This window comes from Salvelinus namaycush, chromosome 42, assembly GCF_016432855.1.
Source record: "Salvelinus namaycush isolate Seneca chromosome 42, SaNama_1.0, whole genome shotgun sequence".
In the NCBI taxonomy this organism is placed as follows: Eukaryota; Metazoa; Chordata; class Actinopteri; order Salmoniformes; family Salmonidae; genus Salvelinus; species Salvelinus namaycush.
Genome location: NC_052348.1, coordinates 1,114,728 through 1,130,376, shown reverse-complemented (window position 1 = coordinate 1,130,376; position 15,649 = coordinate 1,114,728). Strand labels below are relative to the sequence as shown.

General features: G+C 42.0%; 2 protein-coding genes across 3 annotated transcripts in view; both read right to left on the bottom strand.

Annotated features, from left to right (window-relative positions):
* LOC120035171 (meiotic nuclear division protein 1 homolog) overlaps positions 1-5,826 on the bottom strand; it is a 34,568-nt gene extending 28,742 nt beyond the window's left edge. Inside the window, exons 1-2 of the mRNA XM_038981994.1 lie at positions 5,354-5,826; positions 4,282-4,347 (exon numbers count right to left, since the gene is read on the bottom strand). Of these exons, the coding sequence (XP_038837922.1) occupies positions 4,282-4,347; positions 5,354-5,356 (69 nt within the window). The 5' untranslated portion in view covers positions 5,357-5,826. The remainder of the gene's footprint in view (positions 1-4,281; positions 4,348-5,353) is intronic.
* Positions 5,827-7,936: 2,110 nt separating this feature from the next.
* Positions 7,937-15,649, bottom strand: part of LOC120035152 (tripartite motif-containing protein 2-like) — a 48,276-nt gene continuing 40,563 nt past the window's right edge. For both annotated transcript variants that reach the window (XM_038981960.1, XM_038981961.1), the window contains exons 11-12: positions 10,477-10,617; positions 7,937-10,266 (exon numbers count right to left, since the gene is read on the bottom strand). In XM_038981960.1, coding sequence (XP_038837888.1) covers positions 10,114-10,266; positions 10,477-10,617 — 294 coding nt within the window. In that variant the 3' untranslated portion in view covers positions 7,937-10,113. The remainder of the gene's footprint in view (positions 10,267-10,476; positions 10,618-15,649) is intronic.

Sequence of the window (15,649 nt, the reverse complement as noted above, 5' to 3'; positions counted from 1 at the left end):
CTTCCTGACGGGCCGCCCCCAGGAGGTGAGGGTAGGTAACAACATTTCCACCCCGCTGATCCTCAACACTGTTGCCCCACAAGGGTGCGTTCTGAGCCCTCTCCTGTACTCCCTGTTCACCCACGACTGCGTGGCCATGCACGCCTCCAACTCAATCATCAAGTTTGTGGACGACACTACAGTGGTAGGCTTGATTACCAACAACGACGAGACGGCCTACAGGGAGGAGGTGAGGGCCCTCGGAGTGTGGTGTCAGGAAAATAACCTCACACTCAACGTCAACAAAACAAAGGAGATGATCGTGGACTTCAGGAAACAGCAGAGGGAGCACCCCCCTATCCACATCGACGGGACAGTAGTGGAGAAGGTGGAAAGTTTTAAGTTCCTCGGTGTACACATCACGGACAAACTGAATTGGTCCACCCACACAGACAGCGTTGTGAAGAAGGCGCAGCAGCGCCTCTTCAACCTCAGGAGGCTGAAGAAATTTGGCTTGTCACCAAAAGCACTCACAAACTTCTACAGATGCACAATCGAGAGCATCCTGTCGGGCTGTATCACCGCCTGGTACGGCAACTGCTCCGCCCACAACCGTAAGGCTCTCCAGAGGGTAGTGAGGTCTGCACAACGCATCACCGGGGGCAAACTACCTGCCCTCCAGGACACCTACACCACCCGATGTCACAGGAAGGCCATAAAGATCATCAAGGACAACAACCACCCGAGCCACTGCCTGTTCACCCCGCTATCATCCAGAAGGCGAGGTCAGTACAGGTGCATCAAAGCAGGGACCGAGAGACTGAAAAACAGCTTCTATCTCAAGGCCATCAGACTGGTAAACAGCCATCACTAACATTGAGTGGCTGCTGCCAACATACTGACTCAAATCTCTAGCCACTTTAATAATGGGAATTGATGGAAATTATGTAAAAATGTATCACTAGCCACTTTAAACAATGCCACTTAATATAATGTTTACATACCCTACATTACTCATCTCATATGTATATGTATATACTGTACTCTATATCATCTTGCCATCTTTATGTAATACATGTATCACTAGCCACTTTAAACTATGCCACTTTATGTTTACATACCCTACATTACTCATCTCATATGTATATACTGTACTCTATACCATCTACTGCATCTTGCCTATGCCGTTCTGTACCATCACTCATTCATATATCTTTATGTACATATTCTTCATCCCTTTACACTTGTGTGTATAAGGTAGTAGTTGTGGAATTGTTAGGTTAGATTACTTGTTGGTTATTACTGCATTGTCGGAACTAGAAGCACAAGCATTTCGCTACACTCGCATTAACATCTGCTAACCATGTGTATGTGACAAATACAATTTGATTTGTTCCTATGGAGACCAGTGAGCTGAGATAAGGCGGGGCTTTACCTAGCAAAGATTTATAAATGACCTGGAGCCAGTGGGTTTGGCAACGAATATGTAGCGAGGACCAGCCAACAAGAGCATACAGGTCGCAATTGTGGGTAGTATATGGGGCTTTGGTGACAAAACAGATGGCAATGTGATAGACTACATCCAGTTTGCTGAGTAGAGTGTTGGGGGCTATTTTGTAAATTACATCGCCGAAGTCAAGGATCGGCAGGATAGTTAGTTTTACGAGGGTATGTTTGGCAGCATGAGTGAAGGAGGCTTTGTTTCGAAATAGGAAGCCGATTCTAGATTTAACTTTGGATTGGAGATGCTTAATATGAGTCTGGAAGGAGAGTTTACAGTATAGCCAGACACCTAGGTATTGTTGTCCACATATTCTTAAGTCCGAACCGTCCAGAGTAGTGATGCTAGGCGGGTGGGTGGGCACGGGTAGCGATCGGTTAAAGAGCATGCATTTAGTTTTACTAGCGTTTAAGAGCAGTTGGAGGCCACGGAAGGAGTGTTGTATGGCATTGAAGCTCGTTTGAAGGTTTGTTAACACAGTGTCCAAAGAAGGGCCAGATGTATACAGAATGGTGTCGTCTGTGTAGAGGTGGATCAAAGAATCACCCGCAGCAAGAGCGACATTGATATATACAGAGAAAAGAGTCGGGCCGAGAACTGTTTATTTTTTTTAATCGATGGTGGTTATGATATCGTTTAGGACCTTGAGCGTGGCTGAGGTGCACCCGTGACCAGCTCGGAAACCGGAGTGCATAGCGGAGGGATTCGAAATGGTCGGTGATCTATTTGTTCACTTGGCTTTTCGAAGACTTTAGAAAGGCAGGGCAGGATGGATATAGGTCTAACAGTTTGAGTCTAGAATGTCTCCCCATTTGAAGAGGGGGATGACTGCGGCCGCTTTCCAATCTTTAGGAATATCAGACGATATGAAAGAGTGGTTGAACAGACTAGTAATAGGGGTTGCAACAATGGCGGTGGATAATTTTAGGAAGAGAAGGTCCAGATTGTCTAGCCCAGCTGATTTGTGGGGATCCAGATTTTGCAGCTCTTTCAGAACATCAGCTGTCTGGATTTGGGTGAAGGAGAAGCAGGGGGGCTTGGGCCAGTTGCTGCGGGGGGTACAGAGCTGTTGGCCAGGGTTGGGGTAGCCAGGTGGAAAGCGTGGCCAGCCGTGGAGAAATGCTTATTGAAATTCTCGATTATCGTGGATTTATCGGTGGTGACAGTGTTTCCTAGCCTCAGTGCAGTGGGCAGCTGGGAGGAGGTGCTCTTATTTTCCATGGACTCTACAGTCTACCAAAACGTTTTGGAATTAGTGCTGCAGGATGCACATTTCTGTTTGAAAAAGCTAGCCTTTGCTTTCCTAACTGACTGTGTATATTTATTCCTGACTTCCCTGAAAAGTTGCATATCGCGGGAACTATTCGAAGCTAGTACAGTGTGCCACAGGATGTTTTTGTGCTGGTCAAGGGCAGTCAAGTCTGGAGTGAACCAAGGGCTGTTTCTGTTCTTAGTTCAATTTCTTTTTTAAAGGGGCATGCTTATTTAAGATGGTGAGAAAAGGCACTTTTAAAGAACAACCAGGCATCCTCTACTGACGGGATGAGGTCAATATCCTTCCAGGATACCCGGGCCAAGTCGATTAGAAAGGCCTGCTCGCTGAAGTGTTTCAGGGAGCGTTTGACAGTGATGAGGGGTGGTCGTTTGACCGTGGACCCATAACGGACGTAGGCAATGAGGCAGTGATCGCTGAGATCCTGGTTGAAAACAGCAGAGGCGTATGTAGAGGGCAAGTTGGTCAGGGTGATATCTAAGAGGGTGCCCATGTTTACGGATTTGGGGTTGTACCTGGTAGGTTCCTTGATAATTTGTGTGAGATTGAGGGCATCTAGCTTAGATTGTAGTTTGTTGTTTCTTGAAAAGACAGTGAAAACTGACATTTATTGGTTTTTCTTCAAATCAAAGAGGGCATGGAAAACGTTAAAGGATATCAAAAACCGGTATAGGCCTATAATTCATGATCAAACATGTGATTAAGTATTTCTATGGTTTTAAACCTTAGAAAGACGTCCGGTTTCTAGCAGTTATTTATCCCGGGAAAAGGGAGTTGGTTTGGGTGGGAAATCGCAGTAACCCAGTTTCCGTTATTCAACCGCAACTTTACTCTGAATCAGCAATACAGCATGCATTGTCCTGAAAACCTCTTCTACTGGTTAACCCCACCTTGGAAACCAAGTTCCCTGCCCCAACATGTCAGAGAGTGTTTCACACTAGAGGGAGAGCCGGTGTGTGTGTGTGTGTCTGAGAGATGGAGGCACGCTCAAGGTGCTATGTATGGTCTGTTTACTTTAGCTCAGGTGTCATAGCCAACCCTGGCATCAGCGGCAGCTTTCTAACTGCGACACGAAACCAGTCCTCGGTTTCACCAACTGACTCAAAACTCCCACAATCTTGCTACTCTCCATGGATACTCTTGGACCTCCATACACAGCTTGAAGTGAAACGGCATTTGTGTTATGAAATACACCTAAGTGTCAAATTATTAAAGGGAGAGTTCACCAAAGTTACATTGGTTTCCTTACCCTGCAGGCCAGCAATTTTGCCGTAACACTACACAACTAATTCAAACTGTCAATGATTGATGATTGGTTGATTATTTTAATCAGCTGTGAAGCGCTAGGGCAAAATCAAAAATGTGCACCCCTTGGGGTCCCTAGCAATTCATGCTTTGGTTTAGTTTCCCTGGCACTGTTTCCACATGCTAACGTTTAAGAATTTGTGGCAGAAATCCCATTCACGTTATGGAACCGATTAGCAAAGACACCGATATGTCATTTTGGTGAACTATCCTTTTAACTCACTGTCTCAAAGAAAATCTCCATCATGCGAGTCCTCTTCTCCTCAAGACTGAGACCTTTTTTTTTGGACTGCAAAACAAAAATACAGAAGAAATAAAACAAGTCAGTTGTAATGTGGCAATCTGTAATCGGTACATGCATTGACTTTCAACAATTCTTCAAGAATCAATCAATGAATGAATGAATGAACTTTTAAATGCCTCATGATCCTAGTTCAACTGTCATACACCATCATAACCACAAATATAACTTTAAAAAAATGTATAGCCTCAGAACATGGATAAAACTATAAATGTTAATCTCATGGATGGTCAGTCCTTGCATCCGACGTCTGAAGTGGCCATACAGCATTTAGTGAGATGCTGCAGACTTCAGGGTGCTGCAGACTTCAGGGCTGTCATACTTCTTGCGCTTAGCGGAGCCGAACTATTGCATAGGAAGTCAGTTTGTTTATACTGGACCTCCGGTCCCCACCTATCGTTAACCAATCATGTCAATTCGGGGCCCTCCACATTATTACAACATTTTAGAGGCACACGGCGATGTGGTACAGAGCTTGATTTGACCTCTTCAAGCCTCCACAAATTGCGTCATACCTTCCATACGAAGCATCCGACCACAATTTCGGATCAAACAGAAAGTATTTGTCTACATCTCTCCATCCCTCAGCTATTTACCGAAAACAGAGGTGGGGTTGACATTGCAACCCCTCCCCGTTTAAAACATAATGTGCCTCTTGATATATTAGTGGCAATGAAGCTTTGCAGACTTTCGCTGAGGGGCCGTGGCAAGCGGCTTATTTATACACTGGCAGACAAGCTCGAAGGAGCATGTGAACATAAATAAACGCCAACCACATAACGTCCTAGCTAGCACATGGACTAACTGGTTATTTTCTGTTGTTGCAAAGAGACATGCGAAGCTAGCATACATGCTAGTTAGCTTTATGTAAGTGTGCTAGCAAGTTAGCCAGTTGAAGAAGCTTTGGTTGAACTCTATCTAGCTATGCCATTTAGCCAGTGTGCAATTGACTGGGAGTAAGGGTGTTGACTGTGAAAAGGTTTAACTAACTTACCATTTTGCAATGTAAATAACCTTCACGGACTGAGTTTCTCCGGCTTCAGTGATACAGTGCAAGCAATGAGTTTCCCGCGGTAATTCAAAGGTTGTCAACGAGGGAAGGGGGGCGGGATATTAAACTCACCTCTCATACCCTGGCGCCATCTGTTGTCAGTTTAGGAGAGCTACAGTCCTACACAGTACAGCCTACTATGCAGTCCCTCCAGGATTCTGAGTACGCATAATTCAATCCAAAAAAATCAACCAAACCGCGCATATTGCGCGAGAGCTCGCAATTTTAACAAATTCCCGCACTTTCAGCGCATAAAAGGGTTCAATCAAAAGCGGGTTCGTAATTTTGACCAATTACTGCACTGTTACCGTGGAAAATGGCCCAATCCAAATACACGTCAACAACGTTTTTTCCCCCTGGCCTGTCAGCGTATTCACGTGGGAAGATGATGGCTGATTATTGATGGCTGACAGGCAGTACAATGAACAGAAATCAATCTCATTTGCCAACAAAAATAACAGCTAACGACAGTGCGAAACGACCACTCTACTAAAGCTAAGGTTAGCGGAGTAAAAGTTTGAGTAAAACGCCACTCACCTTGAGTCTTTCAGCATTTGCCAGTCTTCCCTGCTACCACTTCAGTCATGGTGATCTGCAGCTGCTGTGGGAACTGTTCTAACGTTCTCATATGCTTTGCTGATTTGAAGTGACTGTTGATTGTCGACTTTCTCTAGATTCCAAAAACATTTGGAAATTGTTTCGCACTGTCGTTAGCTGTTATTTTTGTTGGCAAATGAGATTGATTTCTGTTTATTGTACTGCCTGTCAGCCATCAATAATCAGCCATCATCTTCGCACGAAAGTGGTCGGCACTCTGCTCTCCCCAGTCTGTCAATGGAGAACGCTGCTCAAAGCGCTGAGTGCAATTTGTCAGCATTGCCGTTTTAAACTCCAAAACTTAATACGGATCACGAAGGCACAATCTTTCTGGATTTTTTAGAAATGTAATAACAATCAACCACAACTCTATTTTTCCGTGTTCTGTTCTTTATCTCCCTTACGACCCTTTCAGAAGAAAAATCACAATCAAGAATTTTGAAGACAACTTATTTGAAAGAAATATCGATCATCAAATTGAAAGTGATTGATCAGCTTTGAACCTATTTGGGTTTTTTTAAGAGGGAGAGAGAGAGTCCGTAGGAATGGGAGGTGCATCTCGTTGATAGCAAGCCCCAAGCCTGATGGAGAGGTGTGTGAGTGGATTATGACAGAGCTGTTTGTTCAGGAAAATAAACAGAATTGAGCACTTTAGATGTTTCTAATTGTTTTTGTATGATGTATTCTGCTTAAAATCACATGTGACTTTTGTTGCTTTGTGAAATTAACGTGTGATTTTTTTTTTTCGCTAAATGAAATTCAGAAAAGCTGCAGAAATCCCCAAAATTTTGCGAAATCCTGGAGAGACTGACTATGGTTATAATCAGTGATGTAGTGGTGGGGAAAAAAAGTGGCAAGTAAACTCTGATCGCAGGTCGCGGTGAACGCTCCCTATACTTTCAATGCATTTTCTGCAAAAGGTGGGTGCTATGCCCAAGTGCGCCAATTGATTTTGTCCCCCACACCAAAAGCGATCACACAGGTTGAAATATCAAAACAAACTCAACCAATTATATTAATTTGGGGACCAATTATATTAATTTGGGGACAGGTCGAAAAGCATTAAACATTATGGCAATTTAGCTAGCTAATTTGTCCTATTTAGATAGATAGCTTGCTGTTGCTAATTTGTCCTGGGATATACATATTGAGTTGTTATTTTACCTGAAATGCACAAGGTCCTCTACGAAAATTAATCCACACATAAAACTGTCAATCGAATCGTTTGTAGTCATCTCTCTTCCTTCCAGGCTTTTTCTTCTCTTGACTTTATATTGCAATTGGCAACTTTCATAGATTAGGTGCATTACGGCCACTGACCTCGTCTTTCAATCACCCACGTGGGTATAACCAATGAGGAGATGGCACTTGGGTACCTGCTTCTATAAACCAATGAGGAGATGGGAAAGGCAGGACTTGCACCGCGATCTGCATCAGAAATAGAAAGGAGTTCTATTTTTAGCCCTTGGCAACGCAGACCGCCGAGCAGTGTGGTGCAATAATTGAATAACATAGATTTCTAAATTTATTTTGCAACGCGAGTGGTGTGGTCAGCCTATTAGCGCCTGGCAACGCATATGCTCGTTGGTGTGTGTCTGCGTAAATGTATTTTGCGATGCGCACGGGCTTGTCCGGCTTGGTGTTAAAAAAGGTGAGTTTACCCTCCACTACCCAGTGTTTTTCCCTCATTAAAATGCAAATCAATTTATAACATTTTTGACATGATTTTTTTGTTGTTATTCTGTCTCTCACTGTTCAAATAAACCTACCATTAAAATTATAGACTGATCATTTCTTTGTCAGTGGGCAAACGTACAAAATCAGCAGGGGATCAAATACTTTTTTTGAAAGGGGAATAGCACTGCAATTTTTAACAGGGTGTTGTGTAAAGTTGGAATGTATGACATTCATAACACTTGCAACAATACACCATTTTCAAAAACGTTTTACATACACATTTTGGGGGTGGAATGGAACAGCACAGTCATTGCAATGCCACTAAAACGTAGTTTCTGTACAAATATGTTCAAATTGCATATCACACTTGCTGCATTACTGAGAGCTAAACATACAGAATATGGGCCCTTCTTCCATTGGCATCAGGGTATCAACATGGACGAGGAAAACAAAAAACTTAAGGACAAATACAAAATGGCTGCTTGAAACTAATGAATTCAGTCAAGTGCTTTCTAATCTAAATTAATCAAAACAGATGCATGAAGAAAAAAAAAGATAAGGAGAGCATTTTTTTAAGGCTGAACCTATTAAGATGTAGGCTAATTACCCTTTTGAACAGAGCGCAGTGTATTCACACAGATTGCATCTCGACTGTTAAGCCATTGTATGGTTTTTTAGATATACTATTAGACAGTGTCAGCTACAGTATCAGAATACTACACCTGAGTAGTATCAATAGTTGTGACAACAGACAAAAGGGCACAACAATTGAGGATGGGAGGTAAGAGATGACAGGTTTGTAATATCAGTCTCAATATCGTCGTTATTGTTTCTAACAGTTCTACAATGACCTACAGTGCAGAGTAGCAAGAATAACACATGTATAACTACATTTTTCATTTCCAGGACTGATTGAAAGTGAACTAAACATCCCAGAATGCTTTGAGCCATCATAAGTAGTATCATAAAGAGTTTAATGTTAAGTGTCCCTCATTGTATTTTACACCACGCGTGCGCACGCACACACACTATTTTGCATTGAGCAACAATACCTAGTCTGTTATTATTGTGGAAGAGAAGCAAAGTGTAAAACCACTGGACTAGAGGAGATAAGATACTATATCATACATTGAGCAGTATGTGAAATCCTTATTGTTAATATATGTAAATATCAAGTGGTGGTGTGTAGATTGAAAAAAGCACTCCCACGAAGAACTATCTCCTAAGCAGAATGTAACAATTGGGCAATGTCACAAAATGTGTCATCTGATACCAAACTACGATAGCTTCGATAGCTTCTTTGACAAACGTTTCGCATATGTTGGTGAATGATTTACACATGTTTGTGGGAAGGTTTTTGGACAGCGTTGCATGCACTTGTTATAAATACCATGCTTTAAAAATACCCTGATTATATTTTAGGTCCTATATGTATGAAATTGAACAGGTGAGGTGGGTAGAGAACTCATTTTCACTGAGAACATTTGACTAGAAGCTACTTTACCCGGAGATTACTTTGTGGTGATCATTGATGCCAAATAATAATCATGGGATGCCAAGAAAGTGAAACAATCTAATTGATTAAAATTGGGGAATGAGACATATTTTTGAAGCTAGTCTGTGATCAAAGTCCAGGCACTTTATTTTAGATTTTTACTTCCCTTCAATCTCACTTCCATACACATTGGTGACTGTCAACATATATTAGCAACAACCTCCATACTTGCATGATAAACCTTAATTTCCAGTTTTACATCAAGTGCCATGTCACAACAATAAATAACAAAAGGAAGAATTGGTCCAACCTTACCATGATACCCAGTTATCATTTCTCATTGTCCCAACAAGGATCCCTTTAAACAAAAGGGATGTATTGTATATCAGCTCTGGGTTGAAGTTTCCCCTAAGTTCAGATCTAGGATCAGCTTCCACTCCACCAATCCTAACCTAAACTATTGGTGGGGAAAATGCTAAACTGACCCAAGACCAGCATCTAGGAGCAACTTCACCCTACTACTTCTGTATATCACATTAGGGGCAGGGACAGAAACGAGTCGAATAAATCTCCATCCTCCAATCCACGGAGATCTCAATCATAGTCCCTCCCACCTACAACACATCACCAATTCTCGTTCTCTTCTTCCTCTTCCCCATGGCCGACAGTAGAAAAAGTTTGAGGAAATACAGGGTTGCTCTTGTGAACTCCAGGGGGTCAGTGGAGGACAATGTTAAAGGTCAGAGGTCATGAAGGAGGCTACAGAGGCACATGTCAGGGTGAACGGCTAGAGAGAGGTTCTGTATGGCACGGTGTTGGATGGCGGGATTGAATTAGTGGGGGAAGTGGATGAGTGAAAATCCACCCATTTACTCCGTACTGAGGATGGTGTGTGTGTGCAAGTCTTCGTGTGTGTACACTAAGTGTGCGAGGGCTACTGCAGGTAACGGTAGACTTTGAAGCAGTGGTTCCCAGAGTCAGCCACCACCACGTGGCCATCGGAGGTGAGGGCCAGGCCCTGGGGACCGTAGAGAGGGTCTGCCGATGTGTTGATGTAGGAGAGGAATGAACCACTGCCATCAAACACCTGAGAGAGAGATTAGTCATATTCCAAATTTAACTGACTATTCTAGATGCAAATATAATAAATCTAATCAAAATATTTGATAATAAAATTATACTTTAAAGTGCATTCTAGGGGACAGTATTCATTTTCTCATTTACAGTTTAGTTAACACCAAAACAAGGTCTCTCACTTCCCTGACCTTGGTCTCACTTCCATGCTCTTTGGCCTCACCTGTATTCGGCTATTGCCCCAGTCTGCCACGATGATGTTGCCGTTGATGTCTACCGCTACCCCCGTAGGGGCATTGAACTGGCCGTTCCCCTCCCCGTTGGAACCAAACTTCAGAAGAAACTCCCCCTCAGGGTTGAACACCTGCAGAAAAGGTACACATCCTTTTTTCAGAAGGGTACACAATCCCTTTTTATTTAAAGAAAAGGTACATATCATTTGGTTCGGTGGGTGCCATTTTGCCGTGAGGTCGCCTAGGCAGAGAGCTGCTGCACATTTTGTAAATATTTAATTCATACATGTTTTTTTGTTGGAATCTTTTTTCTTTATTTTTGGTTTTGAATAGCCAAATGTTTATAGATTATATCTGTATTAAGTCTATTTGTTTCCTGCCCATGAATTCATTGCAAATCAGTGTCTCATGATAGCTAACAATGCTACCAGGCTAGCTAGCTAACGTTAGTGTATTTAGATTTGAAAACTCCCAACCTATTTTTTTGTTGTTATTTCTACGGTCTTATGACCCAATGAGGAAGACTAATGCATGACGAGCTGGCAGTGACGTCATCTCGGGAGGTTTCATATGAGCGGCCTGTCATCATATCTTTAGTGACTGGAGAGCTCAAAAACAAACTTCTTCTCTTTCTACGCTACAAGACCAGAGAGTCAACAGCTATGGAGAAAATCTCAGTCAGATGGCGGGGGGGACGACAAGGCGCCACAGTTCACTCTCAATGGAGAATGAACTGTGCTGTCTGCCTGCCAGTCTCCGGAGGACCTGCTCATCTCTCCCCCATTGACCTCCTTTCTCTGTTCAAGCCATGTGGTTCCATCTTGATTGTCACTCCACCTGTTGGAGGATTGAAACACTCAACTTTCAACACTGTCTGAAAATTATTGTTCCTGATCTACTCTATCCTATAGCTGTTTTATTTTATTGTTTTTTTGTTGTTGTTTTGTAGCCTTGTCGTTTGAATTTCATATGTTGAACAATTCAGAAAACAATGTTGAATTGAGCTTAACCAACTTTAGATTTTCTCCCCCCAAGACAATGGGTCGTACAAATGGCTCGACACCTAGGGGTGATACCATGTGACCTAGCATGACTATAAAAGTTCTGCTCCCCTATCTCTTACCCTCTTTACTCTGGACCTCCATCACCAGCAGGCTGACCATAGGTCCTGGACCTTTGCCTTTAATGGCCAGAACTGGTAACTGATCATTTAGGGAAAAAGTTTATTTTAGGGAATAATACCTGTAATCCAGTACAGACATTGGGAAGGAAGTGCCCACGCACTAAATAGGCTTCGAAGAAGAGTTAGTATCAGAAGAAAACATAAGACTTAAAAGAGCTAGCGTAGCCTGAACGGTACACGTAAGCTAACAGTCTTCAACCCAACCCCTCTGAATCGGAGAGGTGCGTGGGGCTGCCATAATCGACATCCACGTCATGGACACCCGGGGAACAGTGGGTTAACTTCCTTGCTCAAGGGAAGAACGCTAGATTTTAAGGAGAAGACAATTAGAGCACAGCGTCTGCAACTCAAGCAAGGAGCAAACAGAGAAGAGCAACAAGCATAAGGACACCAACTCTGGACCAAAGGAGCAACCTGATGGAGGAACCCCAATTCAACAAGACTGGACACACAGCCATCTTCTTTCTTTGTTTTCCGCCATGCAGCCATCAAGAAGCCACAACAGACTTTGATCACAGACTGAGTACAACATCATTTAATGTTCAGGATCTCAAGGTCTTCATTTGTCTTCCAATCTATTTCCTACCTTTTCATGATCATTCTCATTTTGTTTAAATATATTGATTATTAGTATTATTAAATGTTGATTGTATAAAGAAATTGTGTTTGTCTTGGTTTTCTGGTAAAGCACTGTCGTGACGTGACTACCATTAATGCTTTGATGATTATTTTACCAAATCAATTAACTGTTTAATTATTACGATGATTAAATTAATCATGTAACAATTAACTCATTAGCAATCTTGGGGCACCACGGAAAAGGTTTGTTTAATGAGTTACCGTTTACCGAATTAACTCAAGAGTATCAGAATATCGTTATCTTAGTCATCCATTCATTATTATTACCTCATATCAGTCTCATTCTGAACGTTGCATAATCCGTTAAATCTGCACGAACCCTAGTCTACAGTCGTGGCCAAAAGTTTTGAGAATGACACAAATATACATTTCCCCAACACTGCTGCCTCAGTTTGTATGATGGCAATTTGCATATACTCCAGAACGTTATGAAGAGTGATCAGATGAATTGCAATTAATTGCAAAATCCCTCTTTGCCATGCAAATAAACTGAATCCCCCAAAAAACATTTCCACTGCATTTCAGTCCTGCCACAAAAGGACCTGCTGACATCATGTCAGTGATTCTCTCGTTGACGAGGACAAGGCTGGAGATAACTCTGTCATGCTGATTGAGTTCGAATAACAGACTGGAAGCTTCAAATGGAGGGTGGTGCTTGGAATCATTGTTCTTCCTCTGTCAATCATGGTTACCTGCAAGGAAACACGTGCCGTCATCATTGCTTTGCACAAAAAGGGCTTCACATGCAAGGAAATTGCTGCCAGTAAGATTGCACCTAAATCAACCATTTATCAGATCATCAAGAACATCAAGGAGAGCGGTTCAATTGTTGTGAAGAAGGCTTCAGGGCGCCCAAGAAAGTCCAGCAAGCGCCAGGACCGTCTCCTAAAGTTGATTCAGCTGCGGGATCGGGGCACCACCAGTACAGAGCTTGCTCAGGAATGGCAGCAGGCAGATGTGAGTGCATCTGCACGCACAGTGAGGCGAAGACTTTTGGAGGATGGCCTGGTGTCAAGAAGGGCAGCAAAGAAGCCACTGCAGCAAAGAAGCCACACATTCTCCGAGAGCAACTTCTCCCAACCATCCAGGAACAGTTTGGTGACGAACAATGCCTTTTCCAGCATGATGGAGCACCTTGCCATAAGGCAAAAGTGATAACTAAGTGGCTCGGGGAACAAAACATCGATATTTTGGGTCCATGGCCAGGAAACTCCCCAGACCTTAATCCCATTGAGAACTTGTGGTCAATCCTCAAGAGGCAGGTGGACAAACAAAAACCCACAAATTCTGACAAACTCCAAGCATTGATTATGCAAGAATGGGCTGCCATCAGTCAGGATGTGGCCCAGAAGTTAATTGACAGCATGCCAGGGCGAATTGCAGAGGTCTTGAAAAAGAAGGGTCAACACTGCAAATATTGACTCTTTGCATCAACTTCATGTAATTGTCAATAAAAGCCTTTGACACTTATGAGATGCTTGTAATTATACTTCAGTATTCCATAGTAACATCTGACAATAATATCTAAAGACACTGGAGCAGCAAACTTTTTAAAATTAATATTTGTCATTCTCAAAACTTTTGGCCACAACTGTACATGATGACTCAGTGATACACAAATTGGCTTAATTATTTATTTACTAACTAACTAAATAATCACACAGAATTACATAAACACACAGGATAGCTTATACATTGATTACTACATAATGCAATGAAAAGTCCCTAGTGGACTAACCCAATATGACGGCTGGTTACCCAATGAATGTGGTGAGGAAAGAAAGAGTAGGAGAAGGAGAGACAAAATAATTCAACTATCGTACATACAGTTGAATAATACGCTCATCGTAAATATGGATATTTGGCACCCTAACAACCGCTCATTCGGATTTAGAAATGCAATGTACATATTTACGCTTGTATGTCTTTGTTGTCTCTCTCTGTTGAACTCGCCCGATCAGTCTGTGGCGAATAGTTCGACAGAAAGTCTCTGGTTGTGTAAGTCTCTGGTTGTCCACCAGAGGTCACCATGTCCTTAGTAGTTGTAGTAGGTTTCCTTTTGTTCTGGAAGTGTCTGTTAGAATGGAAACATCAGACGTACCAATGGTCGTTTGATAGGGCAATATTATTTTCTCGTCTTCGCTCGAGTTTCCTAAACTACGTTACATGCAGAGCTGCAGGCGGTGCATGTCTAGTCTTCTTCTTTGTTGAGTTTGAGGATCTTAACATTTTCTCTTTCTGGAAGAGTCTAACCGTTTTACACGTGTAGCCACAGCTCCACGCTTTCTGGTCTAGTAGTTTTAAACCATCTGTGACGTCCGGCTTACCGTCCGTATACTGGTCCAATGTAAATTTCATTAGGAGTCCTTTTATAAATGTTCCATCCATCCTTTTTGCATAATGCCTGTGCCTGTGCTCACGTGGGGTCGGTTACTGACTGGGTAAAACTTTACATGAAAACAATTCTCATTTAGAAGGCTAAAATTACATTTCATCTTCTCACAAATAGTTTCATATTTAATCATATACGTTTTACAACATTTAGATGTAACTCTGACATATACATTGTAAAAGCTCTTAAAGTTAATGTTTACGTTATAAATTATTTAATGATATCACAGAACAATAACTGATCTGACATGATTGTTCTTTAAGTCCCTCCTGACCATTTCCCACATTTATGTTAGAAATATTGTTTCAATGTCCAATCTTTTGATGTTAAAGTATTAAGGCCAGAGTCTCTCTCTACACACAAAGGATTTTTAACTCAATACTACAGAGCAGAAGTGAGGGTTTCTGCCAGGTATTTACGATCTGGTTGTTAAGTCATAAAACTCTTGTGGAAGAGAGAGAAGGGGGGGGGGGGGGGGGTCTGGCTGTCTGTCAGCCCTGTGCCGAGCTGATCTGGCACCTATGATCCTCACCCATGGGAGAGAGAGACTCATGACAGAACTCCAATTGATTCTCATAAGAATTCATACCTTCAGATAAGCCAATAATTACTATTGTTAAAATGTTAGTCTTATAGAGTTATTGGTAAAATAACTCATGAACCAGGTCTTCTTAAATACAATTTTTGTCCAATACTGGACTGGTGCTTCGTTAATAATCTCATAGTAATAAGTGTACACACTATTTTATAGCTTTTTCAAGTGCTTTGAGAATTTTTGTAATGAAAAGCGCTATAGAAGTTGAATAAATTATTCATTATTATATCCCTTTTTCAGAAAGGTGCACATCATTTTTCAGAAGGGTACACATCCTTAAAAAAAAGTTACACTTTTTTCAGAAAGGTACACAAACTTTTTATGGGAAAATAGACATACTTTTTTCACAAGGGT